Source organism: Artibeus jamaicensis, unplaced genomic scaffold (genome assembly GCF_021234435.1).
Source record: "Artibeus jamaicensis isolate MK-2021 breed Jamaican fruit bat unplaced genomic scaffold, CSHL_Jam_final scaffold_1283, whole genome shotgun sequence".
Lineage (NCBI taxonomy): Eukaryota > Metazoa > Chordata > Mammalia > Chiroptera > Phyllostomidae > Artibeus > Artibeus jamaicensis.
In genome coordinates, this window is record NW_026522028.1 from 11,199,142 (window position 1) to 11,223,430 (window position 24,289).

Genomic DNA, 24,289 nt, shown 5'->3' on the forward strand with positions numbered 1-24,289 from the left:
GTAGAGTGAGCACTCAACGCAAAGGAGAGCAAAAAAGAAGGGAGCTAAAAAATATTGTGCACTCGCACTCCCCCCTCCCAGCTGAGGATTTATAAATATCATCAAATACAACTCAACTTTGAGAATACATTATATGACGATTTGGGTAGCAGAATTTTTATCTTCCTAATTATGTTTTGCTTAGGCAAATGTCAAAAATGAGCTTCCACTTCCAGAGCAGACACTGATGGGACAGTGGAAACGGGGCCGGCAGGAGGAGCTCAGACACACACTCAGCAGGGGCAGGATGGGAAATATCTAACTCAATAATTCATCCATCTAATCTCAGTCTGCGGTGCACACTGAGCATTAACTATGTGCAAATCTCATGGACTGGAGGCGTGTGGACATATTTACCTAGGAGCCTGGCCGGAGGGTGGCTGCTAACAGCACTCACTGAATAACACTCCTTCTGCTCCCGGGCTCAGACCAAGGTCTGGAGGCTTGCCAAAGCCACAACTAGCATTTGAGCCTAAGTCCCTATGATGCAAAAACCCTTATCTTAAGCTAGACATCTCAATGAGAAGAGAGGGAGATTTTCCATGAAGCAGGAACAGAATGAGCAATGCCGTATGTACAGGACCTTGAGTCCAATGAAGTTAACTAAGGCCACGAAGACAGGCTGGAGCTAGAAAGTTAAGAGTCCATTTCTGCCAAAGAGGTCAATGGCTCTAAACTTTACTTGTAGATAGTGAGCAGCGATTTACAGACTTTATGAGGCATTACTCCAGTCTGTGCATAAAATGGAATAGAGTTGAGCTCTTAAAGCAATGTAACTCTTTACATGCTGGTTGTCCAGAAACGAAATCAGGGCAGGTTATGAAATACATTTCTATGCAAGAGATGATCATCTGGTGTTAGAGCAGAAAAAAAAAATCAAAGAAACAGTGAGGTTTCGGGGTTGGCTGGCACCTCCTAGGATGATGAGAAATTGGGAATCAGCCAATTCCTGGACGATAACAGTGAACCCAATTTTTAGGGTTTTTATATAAAAGTGAGAATGGGATACTCACAGGGAACTGAATACTAAAACTTAAATGTTTTAATCTTTCAAAGGTTGTGTGTTTTTACTTTACATGAAAATACTGTTAGAGACAGAGACGCTATGAACCAATAGCCAAGATACCATAAGTATCCTTGTTAATGGAAGTTCATGAATTAAAGCTACAACAATGTAAACTCAGAGACTTACAATGGTGCCTAAAATCATCTCGATCTTTTTTTTGCCTTCTCTCTCTACCCTTAGCATTTACTGACTGAGTGCCAACTATGGAACACGCAGGTGGTTACAGAGATAGCAAGTACGTGGGGTTCGTAGTCTATGAGGGGAGACAGACATTAATCAAACCACCACAAAAATAAATACCAAACTATAAACAAAGAAGGGCTCAACTCAGCACCATACCTACAAAAAGGGCCCACAACAGTCAAAGGAGGGAGGATCATGCGCATGTCACTCTTGCAGGGTGTGGGGGCTCCGTGAGCTCAGGCACTTACCTAACCATGTTGCAATGAGGACAGCATCGATTCCATCTATAGGCTCACAGATCCGAGCCACAACTGGGTGGATCTGCTGGGCCAGGTAGTACTGGGTGTCGATGGTTAAATTGTCCTGCTTCAGCAGCTGCTCAGGTGCATAGGCCCTCTGATTTGCACTGAGGTTTGACCCATCCTGTAAGAGAACATGGTACAGGGTAAAGTTGTAAGAAAGTCAACCACACACACACTTGACTGGTTGAAAGAGGGACAAGAATTCAAAGGTTGTGTTTTCAATTCCAAATATCAAGACATCCTTCTCATATGCACCTAAGAGGAGAAAGATGAAGAACATCTCGCCCACTGTCCAAGAACGTAAATCCAGCATGTGTTGTGTTCTATTTTTTGTTGAAACATGAAACGAAGAAGATGGCATGACTAGATTAAATAATTCCACCTGCCGCATCACAGAAACACATTGAGAGGACTTGCTGACAATCTAGTTGGAAAGGCCCTTTAGGAGCGATGACAAAAAGCACTTGTGGTCCTTTTATTATGTTAATGCAACCCCTCCATGCAGGCATTCTAGTCATAGTATCATCTTAAGGGCCCCGGAAGTAATATTTTCCATGAGAACTACATGTATCATTGAGAAGCAAATGAGCAAAAAGCAAAAGACAAGGGAAGGAAACCCACTGAGTAATCACTTATGTACAAGATGACAGGTAAGAGTAAAATTAATGAGGAATGTGGTGAGGTGGTGGTGCCCTAGAAGCAAAATATTTGGCTACCGAAAAAAAGGGCATGCTATCTTAAACTGTTTATGCGGCTCTTCATCAAGGCAAGCAAGACGGGTCAAAGAGCCTTTTAAGGCATTCCTCTTTATACACTATAAAAACAAAAGTTGGGAAAAGTCCATATAATTGGCCCTGATAGAACCCTGTGGGTGATGTCACCATCATCCGTGAATCAAGAAGTCATCACTTCACTGGACCAACACCCAACAACTCACTCCACTGCTCTTCCTGTCTGCAACAACAGAATTTAATATTCAGACTAGTAAATTATAACTATTCACAGTGCTCAGCTGCTCTGCGAAACTGATTATAATGTGAATCCTATTCTTTCTTTCCTGCCACAATCAGTCCCTTCTCAGCGCAGAGCCCGGCCCAAAGCAGAGGCCGCCCTCCACATGGCTGTCTTTCCCAGGCACTGGAGGCGGAATCTCTTTCTCCTGATGGAAACAAATGGGGATATTTATCAACGAGGTTTTACCTAGTCTAACATTTAATGAAATGCCTGGAAAGAAAGCAAACCTCAGATTAAAAGGCTTGGTTATAATTTGGGGGGGGGAGTTTACAATACAGTTGAAGAAATTAGGCAGAATTAATCAGCTTTAATCACTGCCCTTTTAGAAGTTTGAATTGTTAGATGAGAGTAAGGTGAGAGCCCATGACAAAAAGAGTGTGAAAAATCTGTGGGCACTGTCTTTATGCACCGCAACTGTATTCATGTGGCCTTTTCACAAACACATGAAACGTGATCAATTTATAGAATTGCAGTTTTTCCAAAAACCAGTCTGTCCTTAAGATTACCACAATGTTGAGTTTACTAATTTTCAGTGATGAATGAAAATGAGATTTGTAGAGGTAATTGTTTTAAATGGCACTTCAGTTACTTTCCAATACATCATTAGAAGATGTTCTCATAGGAAGGTATGTTTTTTAAAAAGTAGTTGAAAATGTCTAAGCATATTGTCAGTTGAAAAAAGGTTTTATTTTAAATATCCATGCACACGAAAAAAGCTTGTTTTAACAATGACGCAAACACATTTCTTATCTCAACCCTGGCTGGTGTGGGTCAGTGGGTTGAGTGCCGGCCGGCCTTTGAACTAAAAGGTCACCAGTTCTATTCCCAGTCAGGGCACATGGCTGGGTTGCGGGCCGGGTACCTAGTTAGGGGTGTGGGAGAAGCAACAAACTGATGCTTCTCTCCCTGTCTTTCTCCCTCCCTTCCTCTCACTCTAAAAATAAATAAATAAAATCTTTTAAAAAATCTGACCTCCATCATGATTAAATGCAAAAGAATTGCTAAAATGACAGGTTTTGCCGTGTTGTATTAGAAAAAAACATTTAGGTCCTGACATAATTCTCAAATCTAGCAAGACCCCACAGTATACGCAATAACATGCAGCATACACCTTTAAAATCAGATTAAGGAGTAATGTTGGTCTTGCCTGAAGGCCCATGTAGTAATTCATGAACGTCACAAAGACGCTTCACAGAAACAACCAAGTGCAGTTAATTCATTCAAAACTCTGCAGTCATCTTCAGTAGAAAACTAATGGAGATTTTCAAACAGGTGACAAGTATGCTCCTTAAAGTGTTAAAGTCATGCCTTATGAAAATTATGTCCACCGGAAGTGAAATAATTAACCATTGAAAACTTAACAGTAGGTGAAAGTTGATTTAAGATCTCAGCAAACAATTCATGTAGGTTTTACAAGACCACCAACTACAGAATAAATTAGATGACAAGAATATTACCCTAAACTCATCTAAATTGATACTAAGTTATCAGTAGAAGAGTATATACTAAATGTAAATTGTAAACGAAACAGAACCTGTTGAGGGAAAAAGGCAAGTTAAAGTGCAGTGGCAGTGGGTAAGGGAAATGTTGAAAAGACATCAAGTTGGATTTCCTGTACTTTATTAGCATCAGCATCTGAGCTTTTCTGTATCAGTAGGACTTGAGAAGAAGAGATCACAAGACCTAATATTTAGACAACAAAACACATAAGCTTCACTTTAAAATACATCAGTCACACTACGAGAGCTCCATTTCAGTTTTAGCCAACAACAAATTGGTGGCTGGGTTTCATCATTAAACGCTATTTCACAGAATATGTATATTTATTTTAGAGTTGTGTGCTGCCATCTGTTCCTCTCATTAATAATCTAAGAGCTTTTCCATGTATGTGAAGACATAAATGAAAAAAAGACTAGCCTATTTACCAAAATCTGTATTTGCATAATATGAAAATTGTTTTTTGGAGATGAGACTTGTCAGAGGCAATATGCAAAGCACATTAAGGGCTTGAGCGAGTCAGACATTTATGGAAATATTTTCCTGCAGGAATTGGCTTTCTTGTAACAGTTCTTAATCAAGGGTAACCCTAGGAGGGAGACAGAGTCAAGTGCTGATCCCTGTCCATGTGCTTAAATCATTTGTTACGCACGTCATCCACAGCACCGAGGAGATATTAGCAAATGACTTTCACATTTTGAAAAGACTCTGATTTAAAAACACAGAGTGTAGTTCGACAAACATCCATCATATGCAACACCATCTAAGGCTTATCTGAAATTTCTTACTGTAATAACACAATGCAATAAAGTCCTGGCTGGTGTAGCTCAGTGGGTAGAGCACAGGCCTGCGAACCAAAGGATCGTGGTTCAATTCCCAGTCAGGGCACATGCCTGAGTTGCAGGCCAGTTCCCAGCAGGGGACGCACGAGAGGCAACCATACATTGATTATTTCTCTCCCTCTCTCCTTCTTCTCTAAAGATAAATGAATAACATCTTTTAAAAAAATAAATAAATAAAGAGAGAAGGAAAGAAATCTCTCCTCTGTTCCAACTGCAGTTTCTCAAAGGAAGAAAAAACTTGCCTTCTATCCCACCTTCTTCCCCATTCCTGTTAGAGGCATGCTACTCTCAAAAGAAACCAGTCAGGGGTTTCCAACTGTGCTCTAGGAGGCGTAGAGGTGCCTCGTGGAACAGCGAGAAGGAAAGGAGGTGGGCTCGATGCTCCCTCCACTTGAAAGAAAAGAAAAAGAAATGACACTTGGTTACTTCATGGTTGCTTTTTAAAGTATGTTTTTTTTAAGTCGTTTTTTTTATTAAATATTTTATTATTTATTTATCTTTAGAGGGGAAGGGGGGGAAGGAGAGAGGGAGAGGAACATCAATGTATGGTTGCCTTTTGTGCGTCCCCTGCTGGGAAGTGGCCTGCAGGGAACGGGCCTGCAACCCAGGCATGTGCCCTGACTGGGAATCGAACCGCGATCGTGTGGTTCGCAGGCCCGCGCTCAATCCACTGAGCTACACCAGCCAGGGCTTATAAAGTATGTTTTCAGGATCTCTCACCTTTCTACATATAACCATGCATTTCGTATTTTTCAAGTAATTACTCAAACACAGGCTGGGGAAAAACACATGTACTCTCTTATTCTATCCGTATTCATAATGGAAACAGTGGCAAAAGGAATAATAAACATCTATTGCTGGACATGTGACCAAATCTACATACATTTTCATTGAAGTTAAACTCAGGGTTGACGCAACAGTTGCTGTTATTCACCTGTGTCCCGAAAATAATTTCAGTGCTCCACAACACACATCTTCAATGTTTTACAAAGACTTTAATAAGACATACTATACCCCTGACTAATGTTTTTAAATACTGTAAAATCAATCAGACTAAACTGTCTCCTGACATCATCAGTTATCTGGAAGTCTACTACATAAGACACAGTGGCAATCTGGGTTTTACTTTGTGTTATAAACGGTACGAGTCGTGTTAATGATAATATCTTTACCTGGCAGATGACATACGACACAGTATCTCCAGCTTTCAACTTTCTGCCTCCTTGAGAATTTATCCAGAGGGCGACATGTACGTGAGGCAGGTTTTTTTTATCAGGGTAATCCTGAGGATCCTTTGTCAATGCCTAAAAGAGAAAAAGAGGGAACAAAACGCCCAAACTTTAAGATGAAACTCTTCTGACACAGCTGTACACTAACACATCTTTGCTAGAAATCATACTAGCCGCATCAACACAAAGGTGAGAGAAGCGGTATTTAGAAAACACTGCCACAGAATCTTTAGGCACCCCATCCTCAGGTCTCCTCTCTCCTTCAGTTAGTAACTAATATAACCACATACGAACTTGACAAAAAAGAAATACCAGTTTATGGGCCATGGCACATAATGCTTACACATAAAAAATTAAGACTATACACTCAGTCTTACAGTTTTTTCTACTGTTTGCAATTCTCTCACTGAATGAACTGAACAGTCGGGAGTGATGGACAATGGATAACAGCTACTGTGACTGAAGGATGTGTTCCTCAAAAGCTTTTCTAGTCTAAACAAACCCCCAAAGGCAGCATTAATCAGTGGATTTACTTTCACTGTCAACTGAAGCTCTACAAAGGTAGAGTGAGTCTGTAACCAAAAGTAAGCGCCAGGAGAGCAGGCACACGGTAGCCTTGCTCACAGCTGTATTCCCAGTGCTCAGAAAGGTACCTGATGTATAGCAGCAACCAAACGTTTGCAGAATAAATGATGTCACTCACTCTGCAATAATGCACCAAGTTCAAGCATGTGAAGTACTGCAAGATGAATAACATAGTCACTGGTCCTGTCACCCGTTATTAGCAGATGACTCCCCATTGCTCAAAAGAAAAAAAACTCTAAAATAAGCTACATGGGCCATAAGGGCAATGCAACCAAAGTGTTATGGAGAGAGTCTGGACAGGCAAAGATCACTTCCACCTGAGAGCAGAAATTATGGGGGGCGGGGGGGCCAGGGGGAAGCAGGGGACGTAAGCAGGCACTTGAAGAAAAAACGAGATTTTAAGAGAAGATGACAGGAGCAAGAACATTCCAGGCAGAGAAAAAGTTAAAAGCAGGAGGTGAGGGGAAAAAAAAAAGTCTAATGGACTGGAACTCAGCATGCCCGAGGGAAGATGGGAAATATCTAGCCCTGTAAGATGCATGTTTCAAAAGACAAAAGACAGGGACCAGGGTGCTGTGTGACTAAGTCACCTAAGTATGGCCCACAGACGCCTGAGAGGTTCCTGACACCCTTACAGGGGATCGCAAAGTCAAAACTATTTTCCTAACAATACTATTTGCACTGGTGATGCACAGGCGATGGTCGGTTAAGGCGCTGGTGCCTTACAAACATGAATCAAGCGAGCGGCACTAAACTGTACTAACAATCACTGTAACTTTCACCACCACACACTCAGTTTAAAGAAAAAAGCCAATTTCACTTAAGAATGCTCTTGATGCAATAAAAATTATTAATTTTTAAGCTCTCAACCCTTGAGCATAAGGCTATTATTTTATGACAAAACAGGAAGCATGCAAAAGTCTCATCTACTGTATATGGGAGAACAAAGGTCCCCTGAGAAAAACCACTTATGCAACTGTTTGAGTTGCAAGCTAAACTAGCCACCATTTTCTTGGAACACAATTTTTACTTGAAAGGATGACAGGACAACTATAGTTCTTCTAACGTGGGGTATCTGGCTGATGATTTCTCAAAAAAAAGAACCAAGCAAGCCTGCCACTTCAAGGAAAACAACTAACATATTGTCTACGATAGAATTCAAGTGCAAATGAGAGCTTTGGAAAAGTTGTTGCCAACCCTGTGAGCATGACAGTTTCCCCACACTTAAAGACTTTTCTGATGATATAAGTAGAAACATTTTAAATCTGCTTTTTGATACTGCAAAATAAAATGTGTCAAAACTTGGAAGATCTGCTTAACTTAGGACACCAGCATCGAACAAATGACCAATGCATAATGTCAAGCATGGGTAAAGTATCCATTGAAAGTATAACACAGACCAACCGAGTATAATGTAGGGGAGTACGCAAAGCTCATTGATATGGTTTCAAATTCCACATTACAAATAACCTTTAAAAAATACCACTTAGACAGTTTTGGTGTAGACTCAAAAAAGAATATGCACAATTACCCGAAAAAAATTACTCAACCATGTCTACTTTTTCCAACTACATTGTTTATGTGAAACTGGATTTTCTTCCTATATTCAACCACAATGACAGATCACAACTGACTGGATGCACTAGCAGATCATGAGAATCCAGATGATCCTCCGAAAATGGACACAAAAGAGATCTACAAAATTGTAAAATGATGCCACTGGCAACCTCCTCTGGCTAGGTTGTCTTTGTTTTGAAATATACAGTTCTTTTTCTTGGCAAAATGTTACTTCTGTAAACCCATGATGGGTTCATTGCTATGTTAAATAAATTAATAAATGCTTGAAAAATTTCTCAGTTTTCATTTCTAACATAATAAATATCAACACGAATCACATAAACAAAAGCCCTCCGGGGCCTCAATCACTTTCAGTGTGTGGAGGGGTCCCGAGGTGGGGAGATTTGAGAATTGCTGTAGGAGAATAAAGCGGGTCCTCAAACATGGCTGCACATAACCCACGTTATGTACACTTTCTAAATCAGACACTCAGTGCAGAAGAGCATCTAGGAAACTCTCCAAGTATTTGAATCTCCTCCAATTTGAATTATGTGAAGCCTTGATTGACTCAGTTGGGTGATGCGGCATAGAAATCTTAATCAATATAACTCTACTTAAGAAAACCATTATCTTCTCCAATTGACTACACTTCAGTGCAATGTTAAGAAATTCTGAATTTCATCTGACATACTTTCCAATTATTAGATTGGGACTATTTGGGGGGTTTTACAAGCTACTTTTAGAAGGCTTGATTTTAGGAAAAAATGCTTCCTGGTGGTTTCGGCTCCAGTTAGTGAGGGCTATAAAAATCAGCTATCATATTTTGTATTACTTCATAAAATATGTTTAAGCTAAGATTACAGTAGTTCAGAAAATCAGTTGCTTGTGGCAACAAGGACTAAAATCTCTACAGTGGTAAATCTCACCACTTCACCCCTCCCACTCTACGCTAACCTCCCATTTTCAACCCCTACCCGTGTCGTGTGTGTGTGTGTGTGTGTGTGTGTATCTCCTGCAGTAAGACCATTTACAACCAGTCACGTAGATTCTTCCATTCCCCTGCCCTTTGAAAGTGATAAAATGTAAAACCTGAACTGCTCACATGTTTCAAATAGTGTAAGTATTCAGACAGATGTTAATCAGGACACATCTTCCTCTGACCTGTAAACAGTTTACTATAAAACACAGAACTGATTATGATATAGACAGTCCCTTCATTGGAATTCACTGTACTTACATCTACAGACATTCTTTTTTACAAAAATAAGCATAAGAACATGGGCCAACAAAATAAATATTTTTGGAAGACCATGAGCACCTTGAAAACATGGACCATCCCAGAGCCTAGTACTGTGCACATAAAAGGTATGTTTGCTTGTTGAATGATCTGTTCACCATGTTTGGTGAACAGATCATTCAACAAGCAAGTGGGCTCTGTTATAGCTCATGGAACAATTGTTATTTTAACTCTGCCAGGTGAAATGGAGGATACAAAGACAGTGAGTCACAGCTGTAGTTCTGCCACAACCCCGTCACACTAAGTATTGACTGTTACTGTTGTTATTAATAATAATCATAATAAATTACTATAACTTGATTATTATTGAAGCTGAGTGATGGATATATGGGGGTTCATGGTACTATTCTCCCTACTTCTGTGTAAGTTCAAAAATTTCAATAATAAAAACGTGAAAGTAACAAAACTGGAGACTGTTCATCAGCACTCAGAGACCGCCAGCGTGCCTATGACTCCAGGTGTCCTTGCACAGTAGTGATGTTCTTTTAACACTCACATGAGATGATGGTGCGGGCCCACTACCCTAGAGAGCATGTGCTCAGTATTATGTTGCCTTTAATGGAGCTATGTTTAGACTGAGCCTTCCAAACTCGTGAAAGCCCTTGCAACAGAAGGCCCACACTTCTAAGAGGGTAAACAGTACCAAGGATACAATCTGCAAAATAGATGCTAAAATTGATTAAAGGAAAACTGAAGTTATAACTCCCACTCATTCAAATGTTTGAGAAAAAGACAAAAGAGTCTAAAAGGAAACCCCTTTCTGGTTGTCACGAGTGATTCCATGCCAATGGGTATACACTGCGTCACTGAAAGTGGACAGCTGGTGCCAAGGTACACATTCTCTTACAACATTTCTACAATTTTCATGTATAAATAAATGTGTCCTTTTGCAACTTTAAAGACATCGCAGGTCAAAGTGTAATAAACAAGTGACTTACCTAAGAATAAGTAAAAATCTCAAGGATATTCATTAAAAATATTCATCTTCTCTACAAATCAAAAAAATGTAAATTAAATCCAACAGGGAAATTTTGCTCATATCCATTATGGTAGCAATGTTTTATTCAAATACCACCAAAGAATAGTATCACCAATACAAGCAAATCTGTGGTGAAATTGGCATATATTTTGTTATTATCGATTGGTATCACCCTTTTACAAAGCAATTTGAAAACAGCCATATAGATCTTCATAACTTTTGACTCAAATATGTCACTTCAAGGAACCCAAATTAACAAAGTAATTCATCAAAAAGCAAAAAGACAATGGACAAAGATATTTAATAGTTAATTACAATATAAAATAATAAATGATTTAAATAAGCAAACAAAAATTTTAAATAAAGATGTACCAGTGAAATATAAGATTAACACATTGATTTACACAATGGTTATAAAGGTAATATAGAAATGTGAAAAATTTGCTTACGTTAAGTAAAAACAGATTTCAAAATAACAGATTATAATCGCTGCAATGTAAGTGTTTTTCAAAGTAAAATGTGCAACAGTGGCAAGCATTACTTTTTTCTTTTGACAATATTTCTTTTAAATTTATTTTTATTTTTCAATTACAGTTTACATTCAATATTATTTTAAATTAGTTTCAGTTGTACAGCATAGTGGTTAGACAATCCTACATTTTACAAAGCCAGTTGGGTACTGAAGAAATCGGGGCAAGCATTACTTTTAACAGAAGGGTATTTATTATGAATGAGCTTTAATTCTAAAACTTCCATTTAATATAATCATTATATTCTTTTTCATTAAAATTATTTATTATGAGCTTTGACAATGAAATCTATCACAAAACTAGTCAAGGAGTATTTGCAAAATTAGTTTCTAAATATGCAAGGGTACTAACTCTTTTTGAATGGAAAAAAGTCTGTAACCTAACATCTTGTATGACACAGCATTTTGGAAAACAAGGTTTTCGTTTTTCAGATTATGTAAAAAAAAAAAACACAGTCCTTATTTCGAACAACTAAGAGTACCCATCAAGTGGAAATTATAACTATGTCCAAAAAACACCTGCCTGACAATAGCACCTTTCAGAATCACCTTCTGTGAAGTCACACGCGCGCACACGCATGCGCATACACACACACACACGCAAGCACTCTCTCCGTTTCCATCTCTCCTTCTCCTTAGCTTATAGGTCTGCCCCCGAGCAACTGTAACTTTGGAGGACTATGAAGAAGGTAGTACCCTCCAGTCCCTGAAACATGAACTACATCACTCCCTAGAACCTCTAGGAAGAAGGCTTCCAGGAATTCCAGTCGGGAATGAGGACAGAAGGGCCCCGCTGCAGATATGGCAGTACCAGTGGCTGGGAGAGGGAGAGTGGTATGCTAATGCTCAATCTGAGATAGTTGTTAAGCAGCTTTCATCACCAGCTAGAATTTATTTCAATTGCAAGGATGAGGTGGTTCTTCAACGATCTGAAGGAGGAGAAAAACACGGTGGCAGCAGCTGGGCTCAGCAATAAATGCTACATTTACCTTGTTAATTTCAAACTGGCTCACTGGGACACTGCCATTTAGCACATCTTCTCCAATTTCTATTAATCTCCTCTGAATATTTTCCACTATCGTGTCCCGGCTTTGATCAGAAAGAATTTGGCCAATAACAAAGCTGCAAAAAAATACAGGGATTGATTTTTTAGTGTCATACTTCATTAATAGAGAGAAGAAGGAAGACAAATGCTGTTAGATTAACTGTGGACAAGAAATGTATTAAAAGCCAACCTGAGGGTCAATGTCTAAATGGTTATTACAATTTGTTCTAACATTAACTCTACCAAAGGTTTACCAACCTTGAAATGTCATGTTTGCCCTTAGACATACAGATCATATTACATGTAGCATCTACTGCTTCACACAAAACACACACACACAAGCTATGTGCTCCATTGTATTTTAAGCAATTACAAAATTCAAAAGCAGTTATATTCTACTGGTAAGTTAAAATGTTGGAAGACAAGTATTTCACTTTCCTCATAAAGCACCAAGATGTTATATCTGATATCAAGATATCATCTCTGGCCCTGGCTGGTGTGGCTCAGTGGATTGAGCGCCGGCCTGCAAACCAGGGGTTGCCAGTTTGGTTCCCAGTTGGGGCACATGCCTGGGTTGCGGCAGAGTCCCCAGCAATGGGTGTGCTAGAGGCAACCACACATTGATGTTTCTCTCCCTCTCTTTCTCCCTCCTTTCCCCTCTATCTAAAAATAAATAAGTAAAATCTTAAAAAAATATATCATCTCCACCTGAGATGACCATTAGCTATGTAATTAGAAATATAAAGTTCCTTCTGTAACTTTTTAAAAAAGAAACCAAAAATTGCGAACATTTCTCTCTTTAGCTTCATTGTACTGCTCAATGTTCTCTAACCTTAGGCTATCCCTTGAAAACTTCATCAACATGACCACCAGACCCCCCCAAAAAACGGGGAAAAAAAGAAAATGAAAAGGAGTAAGGAAGCCAATATTTTATCCATTTCTGAGAAAAATGCAGAGCGAGGATTTGACAGCTGCATTATAATTTGTCAGAAAAAGAACCCTGACAAAAACATTTGTATAGCTTTAATTACTAATACATTTCTAACTCAGAGAAATTTACTTCTATTATGATGCATCTTTTCTTAGAAAACACAAAGCTGAAGAGAACACTCTAATCGACAGTCTATACAAAGTAGTTTCATCTTTGGGTACATTTCGGGGCAATGAAGCATTTCAAACTACATTTCATACAAGGCTAACAGTGACCTATACTCGAATGATCAACTTTGCCTAATCAAGAGTAGTTTGCAGAAGAAACAATTGCTCAATCTCCTGATTTGAAGCTGAGAGGAAGAATGGAAAACAAGTAAAATATGCTGATATTCAGGAATATTAAAATTAATTTTAAATTTTGCTTTAAAGAAAAAAAATGTCGCCCTGGCTGGTGTGGCTCAGTGGATTGAGTGCCAGCCTGCAAAGCAAGGGGTTGCTGGTTCAATTCCCAGTCAGGGCACATGCCTGGATTGCATGCCAGGTACCCAGTGGGGGGCATGCAAGAGGCAACCAACCACACATTGATGTTTCTCTCCTTCTCTTTCTCCCTCCCTTCACATCTAAAAATAAGTAAATGAAATCGGTTGTTTTTAATGTTGATTTTCTGACTTGCTCAAGTTCACAAACCAGTAATATCTGGAAAGGTGGTAAACAAAGTATCTAAAATTAATTTTTAAATGGGTATTTTATAAATTAATATGATTCTAATAAAAATAAAACAGGTATTAATGCCATCTTCAGTCTCAGGTGCAAAGCTAGGAGGTCACTCATGACAGTTACTATTAGCAAGAATCCTTTTTTAAAAATTTATAGCACTTTTTAATTTTTTTCTTTTTTAAATTGACTTTAGAGAAAGGAAGGGAAAGAGAGTAACATCCATTTGCTATTCCACTTATTTATGCATTCATTGGTTGATTCTTGTGCATCCCCTGACCTGCAACCTTGGCACAGTTGGATGACGCTCCAACCAACCAAGCTCTCTGGCCAGGGCTACTAAGAATCTTTTTTTTTCCATTTTATTTAGTTATTTTTCAAGTACAGTTTTTTGTCTATTTCTCCCATCCCAGCCTCCCCCACCCCGTGCTCCCCACCTCCCTCCCATTTCCACCCCCCTTAGTTCTCGTCCCTGTGTCCTTCCTATTTGTTCCCTTCCCTCTCCCCTCTGGTCACTGTCCCCCTGTTCTCTATTTCAGTGTCTTTTTTTTTTTCTGCTTGCTTGTTTGTTTTGTTGGTTAGCTTCCTGTTAAAGGTGAGATCATATGGTATTTGTCTTTCAACACCTGGCTTATTCCACTCAGCATAATGCTTTCCAGTTTCATCCATGTTGTTGCAGAGGGTAGTTGCTCCTTCTTTCTCTCTGCTGCATAGAATTCCGTTGTGTATATGTACCACAATTTTTTGATCCATTCATTTACTGATGGGCACCTAGGTTGCTTCCGACTCTTGGCTATTGTAAATTGTGCTGCTGTGAACACTGTGGGGCATAGGTTCTTTATATGCAAATGATATCAGAGGGAACAAAGCCTCACTTCATGGTCTACTCTGAATCCCAGAGCATTTTGAGCCATAACATGGGGATGCCTTAACAATTATTTTCCTAAAGAGGCTGTAGGATGATTCTGGAACACTGTACAAGGCACTTTCTAACGGGAATATTAAAGCAAAACAATATCAACAAATCCAACAATGTAAGGATCCAAACTGTGAAGGTTTGCCCTTACCTTGAGTACAAACTCATGAGATATATTCTACAGCAAGCATCATTTACTGAATGAGTGTGGCTTTTTCTAAGTTTTGTTCTATCCATAAAACTCCACTCCAAATAACTAAGAATTGTTACTATGCAATAATAACAATAACAAAAAAGAAGCTGTGTCCTTGTGTCTGGCAGAATCACACAGTTGTCCACATCATTAACACTTTGAATATTTTAAAGACAAAGAAGCAAATCAAAAATGAAAGCCGGACTCACTTTCCAGTGTCTTTAGCAAGATCACACCAATCTCTTCTAACTATATCAAGTCCTTTCAGCTCCTGTCTGGTGAGGTAATTCCCATCCGACGTTGGCTCTACAACCAGAGCAGCATATTTCTTTTTCTTCAGCAGAAGCAGAGACTTGAAAATTCCATCGATGTCAATTTCAAGCAGTTTGTACAACTTATTCACCTCACTTTTTACCTGTGAAAAGTCCAATCATTAATACTAGCTTCTCAAACATCTAACAGGAAGAAGATGAACATGCTACAAATTCCCAAGAGTCAAATCTAAACAGAACTTGAAGTCACATAAGACTGGAGTATATTTACTAGGCAAATATGTATGGAATGTGATATTCTTTCCGTTGGGTCCGATGCAAGAACACTGAACAAGCACAGGGAAAGAACTGGCAGGGTCAGCCCCAAGAATTATAAAAATTACGAAATAATCTTTTAAAATATAAAAACTAAATGTGTATGTACTCACCTTCAAATTACTGAATTAATTAGAGATTACATAGTCTAATGAGTAGATACATGGCCAGAAATAAGTAAAACTTAAACTATTAAAATGTCTATAATAGCCCTGTACTTTGAACATAAACACCTTGAGTATAAGCAAATACAAATATAAGCTGAACAAACAAACAAACGGTCGCCTGCTGTTACTGACAGGGTCAGGGCACAGACCCTTGCCTCTAGGGAAAATACAGTTTTTCAAGGTCCGATATGAGTACAATATACTATGCTTGCTCTCAAGTGAAGACCATAGCTCAAGGTTTCACACATTTCAGAGGGAAAAGGTATGAAGGTGTTAGTTTGTACGATGATACCTTAGTTTTAGGTTACTAGGGCAACATCTCAAAATAGTAGGTGCTCAAGAATCACTACCAGTGCTCATTGTAAACTGCAATTAGGAGGCTACAAATGACTATTTTTAAATGTCCCCTTGCCTTTTCAAATACTTTTTAAGTGCTCCTATAAATATTACAGATGCGTGCAAAAGTATGTATGTAGGTAGGTAGGTAGGTATTTATCCATATCTATCAGCATATGAAAGGCATCTGAAGACTGCTAGACACGTTTCTCCTTATGAGTGACAATGTGATAAGTACTAACTTGATCACATCTTAAACTCATCACTCTTACACTGTTCTCAAAGGCAAAACATATCTATCATTCAAGGAAAAAACAATTCTCTTTTAATTTTATCCTCAAAACAAACAATTGGAGAAGAGGTTAAGAAATATAAAAGAGCATGAAGAACTGAAGGCACTAAATGTATTCTTTTCAGAAACACACAACGTACATATACATGGGTTTACGATGTTCCATGTTAAAAACAATTCGCAAAAGTAAATAAAACAGACAGTTTTATCAAATTACCTCACCTTGTTTCCCAATTTAAATACTTCTTCCAGGTTGGTGCTGTTGGTGTTTATCATAATTGAGTCTGTATCTCCATAAATAACTTCAAGATCCATCTAATGAAAAGAGAAAATTATAAAAATTAACAATGAAACCTTGGTGGCCATTATGCACAATGAAATTCAAGATGTTCTATATTACAGAAATTACAGGTTCTACTGATCTTTTTCCCCAAAGGCTAAATTTATTCTCATCCATATTGTCAGGAGTGTACAACTGAAGATTACGCCCCAATAAACCAGAAAGGTGAACACTGCCACATTAAACAATCTCCCTAATTTTCTTAAAACAAACAGGTATGTCAGTGGCAGGGGAAGTGGCTAGTTTCAATGAAAATGAAGTGAGTAACTCAATAATACAAAGGAGGGTAAGAGACTAGGAAAGGCTATTACTCTATTTACCCACAGTACCACAAGCTTAGCAGTCATGGCCATTTATGAAGCAGAAACATAATAGGATTTTAAAATTCAAAGGCACAAATCCATATTAAATTCTTAACAGTTTCAAACAGTATTTAGCAGAATATGAAGAGTGCCAAAAAAAATCAATCATACAGTATAAAAACCTGGAAGTAAACTCTAATTAGCACTGTTACTAATTTGCTTGAAACAGTCACATATAGGCTTCAAGCAGCGGCTAGATCATATCAGTGTTAGTAAAAGAAAAAAGCTATAATCCATTAGGGGGATTATAAACATAAACCAGACATCCCAAGAAGCCATTTCCAGTCTGTTTGGGTTGCAATTTTCCTTGAATACAAAAATGTCACTAGGTATGATATTAAAGAGTTGTTAGATGATGAAAATGCTCAGCATTACCTTCTCTACCATTTCTTTCGTATGCATCAAGATCTAAATGAAACGGAAAGTCAAGATTAATGCATTATATAATTACAAAAACATAAATAAAAATACATAGATAGGTAGCCTGATGATTCACCATTTCCATATATTTTAAAGCTCTTGACCATTTTCTAAGTACAACTCTCAAAATAACAATAACATCAACATAGTCTAAAAATAAATTTGCTTCAATGTTGATTCTCAGAGATATATAAGCAGATCTATTGTAAAGATCTACATAAGCTCTATATAAGCAGATCTATGTAAAGATCTCTCTTTAAAAAAACAGGAATTGCCCTGGCTGGTGTAGCTTAGTGGATTCAGCGCAGGCCTATGAACCAAAGGATTGAGGTTTGATTCCCAGTCAGGGCACGTGCCTGAGCTGCAGGCCAGTTCCGAGCAGGGGATGCATGAGAGGCAACCATACACTGATGTTTCTCTCCCTCTCTCCTTCCCTTCCCCTCTAAAAATAAATAAACAAAATGTTTAAAAAAAACAGGAATAAAAATACAGTAAGTCCTCACTTAACATCATGCACAGATGCTTAGAAACTGAAACCTTAAGTGAAACAACATATATAAAGAAACCAATTTTACCAGAGGCTAATGAATACACACAAGAGTTAAGGTCCTATGATGTATTTCCTACAGTCACAAAAACATCACCCAACTTCTAAATAAACATCCAAAACACTTTTAACGTTAAACACTGAAATAAAGGTGAGCAACGCATATATTTAAGGAAGATCAATAAAAACCAGAAAATTCTTTTCCAACCCATATATTCCAGCTTAGGGTCACCAATGGCCACAGCCAATTCTGGCAGCTTGGGGCACAAAATGGGCACCCACGCTGGACAGGGTACCCTTCCACCGCAAGGCCACTCACAACCACGCTCACTCAGACTGGGACAACGCAGGGCCCAACGATGAACCCAGCACGCACATCTTTGGGATGTGAAATGAACCGAGTGCCTGGAGAAAAGCCGTGTGTGGTCCTGGGGAGAAGGTGCAAACTCCGTACTGACAGTGGCCCCAAGAGGGAATCAAGTTTTTTCCTCATCAATATTATAATGAAATGACAAACAGAATGATAAAATTTAAGGACCAACGGAATCCCTTTATGATATGAAAAAAGGCCAACTATTCTCATTACAAATATACAAAAGAACTACATGGCAAAAATAAGCTTGACAGAACATTTCAAATCTGGCAATTCTTACTCATGGCATTCAGGGCCTTAAAAAGTTAAAAGAATTTATATATATATATATATATACACACACACACACACACACACACACATATATATATAAATGGCTGATACATATGTGATACATATGTGATAAATGGCTATATCTAATATATGTATTAGATATATATCATATATATTGTATTTAATATATATAATAGATTCGATGTAAATTTCTTCTCTACACTAAACTTCTTGAAGGCAGAAAGCAGCCTTTCACTATAGTCCGGGAGCTAGCACGGCACCCAGCACAAAGCTGGGGCTCAATAAGCATTCAGTGAAGGAAGGAAATCGTACAGATAATATCTGTAGACAGGTCTCTCCCCAGGCCCATATGGCTGTAAGATTAGACACACACAGATTATAATGTGCATATAGATAAAAAAAAAAACAGATATAAACTATCAGGGACCAGATCAGAAATAACACAAATTTAACAAATTTAAGGTCTCTTCAAAAGCAATGTGAGCCTGGCTGGTGTAGCTCAGTGGATTGAGTGCGGGCCTGAGAACCAGACAATCGCGGTTCGATTCCCAGTCAGGGCACATACCCGGGTTGCAGGCTGGTTCCCTGCAGGCCAGTTCCCAGCAGGGGATGCATGAAAGGCAACCATACATTGATGTTTCTCTCCCTCTCTCCTTCCCTTCCCCTCTAAAAATAAATAAATAAAATCTTAAAAAAAAAAAAAAAGGCAATGTGAGATAATGAGCCCTCAGACAGTGTGTGTGTGGGGGGAGGGGCAGACACTATGCAACAAGCATCTCGTGTATTTTCTCATGTCAATCTCCAAGGTCCCCAAGGGATAACCACCATTAATATCCCCATTTGTTAGATGTAAAAAATAAATAAAAAACACCAAGAGGAAGTAATTAATTAGTCCCACTAAGTGACAGAGCAAGGGTTAAGAACCCAAGCACTCTTACTCCAGAGTATGGGTCCTTAGTCACTTCATGCTATTTTCTGTCCACTATTGCCCATCTTTCAAAGCATCAATCTAAACCAGAAGTCACTTTTTTAATGGGCCAGATAGATCTGCTTCATTTATATATTTTTCCTACCCCCAATAGTCCTCCCTGTCAACTAAGCTCAAATCTCTTATCATCTCTGTCTTTCATGTCCTTCGAATTACAGAGCCCTAAAAATCCTACCTCGGAGTATCTTTTCTATCTACCCACTACTTTCCATTTCCATTGCCCCTCCCCTCCATTACTGTCTCCCGATGTTGTGCAGACATTCACTGTCCTACATTCTTAGGGAAGGAAGCCCTTCCCCTGCCCTGGGGGTGGTAGTGAATACTGATTAGGCTAGCCAGTGGTTTTAATAGTGGCTGTACAGAGGAATTGCTTGGGAATATTTTAACAAATACCAATATACCTGGCCCCAACACACTTTTTTAAAAACAGCTCTCAAGGTGATTCTTATGTTGCAGATGGGGTTAAAGGCCACTGGCTAAAGATAATCATGGTAATCCCATTCTGGAAACAGTTTTTGGTGCCCCCTCCCCATGGAGCTCAGGCTTCCTATGTAACAAGTACTTAAAACACTGTTTGCTAGTTGACTGGTAGGTCTCATAGTAATCTGCCACTAGAATTGTTACCTCATTAAAACATTCACTCTCTTCCACTTCGTCTTCATTTTTTAACATTTAAACTACAGGGAAAGCATTGTGGGAGACTACCTGACAATGCCTTTGGGAAAAGGGCAGTAATGAGATCCACCCAAGTCGAGTTAATCACGAGGACAGAACTACTAACCTCGAGTTCTCTTCATCCTCTGCCCCTTCCATGGCAGCTGGGCTTAGCTCTCCTCACGTCAAGGACAATTTCGCAAGGTTACCATTACGTGCCTCAGGAACAATGTGCTGACCTTTCGTTGCCATTCTGCACATGCAGTAACCGATTTCTCCTACTCTTCTTTCACGCCGTGAACCAAACCAACTAGATCATCCCTGAGAGAACCTTCACCTTTCAGATCACCCACCCCACTCTGTCCTCCACCAGCTCACAACCATTTCCACGCACAATCTGAAGGCTGCGACCACAACGGCTTTCTCTTTGGTGGCAGAAACCTCTTGGTGGATGTTTTGAACAGAAATGGTAGAGACTAAGCAAACTAAAAAGGCTATAGCTGCCACTGCTTTTTCTTGACCTAACACTTTATCTTAGAGATTAGTCCATAGCCACACATAAACAGCTGGCTTATTCTTTTTAATGACTACGTAGTATTCCATTGTAGCAACTGATCATGATTTAACTTGTGCTCTATTACTGAACATACATATTATTTCTAATCTTTACCTTTATAAACACACTTCAAAAAATAATCCTCATACACGTGGAATCTGCCACTATGCCAGTAACAAAATAAACTCCCTCCTACAAGAAGACTTACTGGGTTAAAGGTTATATATTTACCGTCCTTTCATAAATATAGTCAAACAGCTCTCCACAGAGGGCATACTAATTTCTATAGATAGTTTAAGAACCATCTTTCCAGTGGACCTCAACAGTAGCTGATAATAATGCTCTGTCTCAAGTTCAAGGTCCCCTCGATAGATCATCAACTCTTCAGTCTATCCTAGGCCAGATAACCCACAACCAGGCTGACTGCTACTTCCTGTGCTTCTTCACTAAGCAATTCTACATGGTGGCTACCACAATGCCCTATCCAGTCCAACACTTACCCAAGACTATAAACCCAAGGCTAATGAGTAGGATCACCCCAAAGCTGCCCTCATTTCAAACTGCTCCCTAGGCTCAGTGGTTGGCTATCCGGTGGACTAGCAACATCTTGAGATCTAGCAGAGGGCCTAATAACACGGTAGCTATTAACAAACATTTGTAGAACGCTGAATGTATAATTCTAAGGGGTGGGCACAGGACTACAAGCTCCATTTTATACATGAGCAAAATCAGGCTCTGCAATTTTGCCCAAAATAACAGTTAGCCAAGAGCTTGATCTAGAAGCTAGAATGTATGTTTCATTTTCTTATTATTGTGTCTCACTACCTTGTGAAAGAGCCTATACCACATGAATGTTCTGGAAGCCAACGATCAAACACATGTATTACAGATACTTTCCCCATTAAGAAAATGCATTTTACAAAAAAAAGCCGCAGGGATCCAGAAAGGTCTGCTGGACACAAGGAACAGTGATTACAAGATGACCGCTGATAAGTTCACTTCCAAGTGACAAGCCTAACATTAAAGCTACCCATTCTGACGGAAAATCATTTCGTAAGTGCCACAAGCTAGAAAACAGGGGCTATAAAAGGCTTGCTAAATTCATTAATAAGGCAGTCAGCAGTTATCTGATTTCACAGCAACACCTGCATATTTATCTACTCATTACCAATTGGATGATGAAATTTTTCAAGCACATTTCAAAAATCTGCCAACTTCAAGTGTAAAAAAATAAACTTTGTGGTTAATTTTTCCCTTAACAAAGTACAGCTGTTGAGAATAATTGTTCAAGATCTTACCCTGTAATGTCAACTGCAGCAGAACAAAGAGTATTTAATTAGCAAATCTATCCAGTAATTCAACACCTATTATATAAAATGCCTTCGTGATTTTATTCAGGATAATTTGCTAAGAGGGTTATTACTGACATTCAGATGGAATTTAAAATTCCTACGCAAGTCGAGTCATAATAGCAGTAATGATCTCCCCAATCAGGAGATTCGGTGTCACACAAGGCTCTCTTGCAATGCAGCAGCCGATTTCCTGACTTCTTAATTCCTGGGCTCAGCTCAGTGAGAGCCCTTCATGCCGATATTTCAGTCAGCAATACATCTTTAATGGGACTCGATTAAAATAACTAGAACAAAAATGACTTTTTTCTGGTTAAAAAGAATGACAGCACTGCCATCACATCAATCATCACAGGCTCTGCAGAACAGTGCCGTTAGGGGGAAAGAGGAGGGGGAAACGGGAAAGGAGTGGGGTGGGGGTGGGGAGAGCAATAATTAAAATAATACGAAAAGGTGTTTTAACCCCCAATCTGAGCCTCCGAAGGCTGGTGAAGGGAGGGAGTGGGGCCTAAGGAAGAAATGGAAATACATTTCAGAAAAGGGTTTCCTAAAGAAAATGATTTGTTCAGGAGTACACCCATGATGTGGTTTACTAAGCAGAAAGAGCATGTTTGTTATGCTGGGGTTAACAGCAGCAGCAGCAGCAGCGACCTAAGATAAAGTACAACCGAGCTGAGTATATACAGGTTCTCCTAACAAGACCAGGAGAAAGGTGGGGGCTAGGTTTTTTTGTTAGGACAGAATACTGGGTTCTTGCAATGCATGCAAAGGTTAGAAAATGCTGTTAGGTGCAATTACAGACTAAAACAGTGTTTCTTAGTGCCAAATGAAAGAAAGCAGCACCAACTTTCCAGTTAAAAAAAGTTACAAGCTCCTATTCCAAAAGCATATGTCCATTATAGTGATATCTACTACCAAGAAACCTTCACTTTGCTACATGAGGCAGCTATCAAACAATGGAAATCCTACTGACTAAGAACATGTTGGCTAGGGTCAAATCTACACAAATAATGAATGACAACTGAAATCTCGATGGCTTCAGGGTTCTTCTGTGACTGATGACAAAACTAAAAATAAACTGGAATTTTTTTTGTTATTTTTATTTTTTTGGAAAGGTTTTTTAAACTACTACATTAGCATAACAGGGGGAGCAAATGAATGGTTTGGAAGGATAGGAAAGAGGAAAGGATTAGAAATATAAACATTAATATATCTGGTAATCCAACGATTATCTAACCCTTTCCTTTCCCAATTTGAGCAGTTTCCAACCAGGATTCAATATTACTCACTTCTCCCACTTGGTGAACATTTATTTTGTCCTCATTATGTTTGATTGCCTTTTTCCTATTTTTCTGTTCCCTGCTTTTCTGAGATGTGTGTCTTTTCTATAAAGATGCTCAAGGAGCAGGGCCATGGATTTCGTAAGCATCCTGCTTTCTGTCTCCACCACTTAACAACATTCCTGTGACATGGGGTTCCTTACCGCCCTTAAACCTTAGTTTTTCCTTCTTTACAATCGGGATGGCACTACCACCTAGTTCCACCAGCTCCGTGAGAAGTCAAAGAACTTCATGCAGAAAACATGCTTTGCAAAGATAAAACAACACTATACCAACGTGAGTTTAAAGAACAGTCAGGGGTCTGAAGTACTGCCAATTACTAGCTAAGTGATTTGCAAACAAGCTTTTCTCCCTCTCTAGGTCTTAGCATCCTCATCTAACACAATGAAGAGCTGGGGATTCCTCCCAGATCTAAAAACTTACGAATCTAAGTTCAACGTGTAGAACTTGGATTGTTTTGTCTTTCATATTCATTTCTTTAACATTAGAAAAAAGGGGCACTAATTTTTCTGACACAGATAATTAGCGGTATAAGAATACGCGACAGCAGGAAAAAAACCAAACCAAAACAAAACAAAACACCAGAATATTTCCATATTCTAGGTTGCTTTTGAAGGGTATATGGTCACAAAAATTAGAAATACGTAAGCTCTCACAAGGAGTCTGCATGCATCTTTATGCACTTAATATAAGTCAGTGAATAAGTGTACTTACGGCACATAAAAAGACCCAACACTTTCTGCTGAAATCCATACCCCCCTCTC

General features: G+C 38.9%; 1 protein-coding gene across 3 annotated transcripts in view; it reads right to left on the reverse strand.

Moving 5' to 3' along the window:
- The window catches only part of POLA1 (DNA polymerase alpha 1, catalytic subunit), a 303,248-nt gene that overhangs the window by 166,558 nt on the left and 112,401 nt on the right, over positions 1-24,289 (reverse strand). For all 3 annotated transcript variants that reach the window (XM_037142925.2, XM_053655776.1, XM_037142924.2), the window contains 6 exons: positions 17,380-17,412; positions 16,525-16,617; positions 15,130-15,335; positions 12,109-12,241; positions 6,116-6,247; positions 1,537-1,711 (listed from right to left, as the gene is read on the reverse strand). In XM_037142925.2, coding sequence (XP_036998820.2) covers positions 1,537-1,711; positions 6,116-6,247; positions 12,109-12,241; positions 15,130-15,335; positions 16,525-16,617; positions 17,380-17,412 — 772 coding nt within the window. The remainder of the gene's footprint in view (positions 1-1,536; positions 1,712-6,115; positions 6,248-12,108; positions 12,242-15,129; positions 15,336-16,524; positions 16,618-17,379; positions 17,413-24,289) is intronic.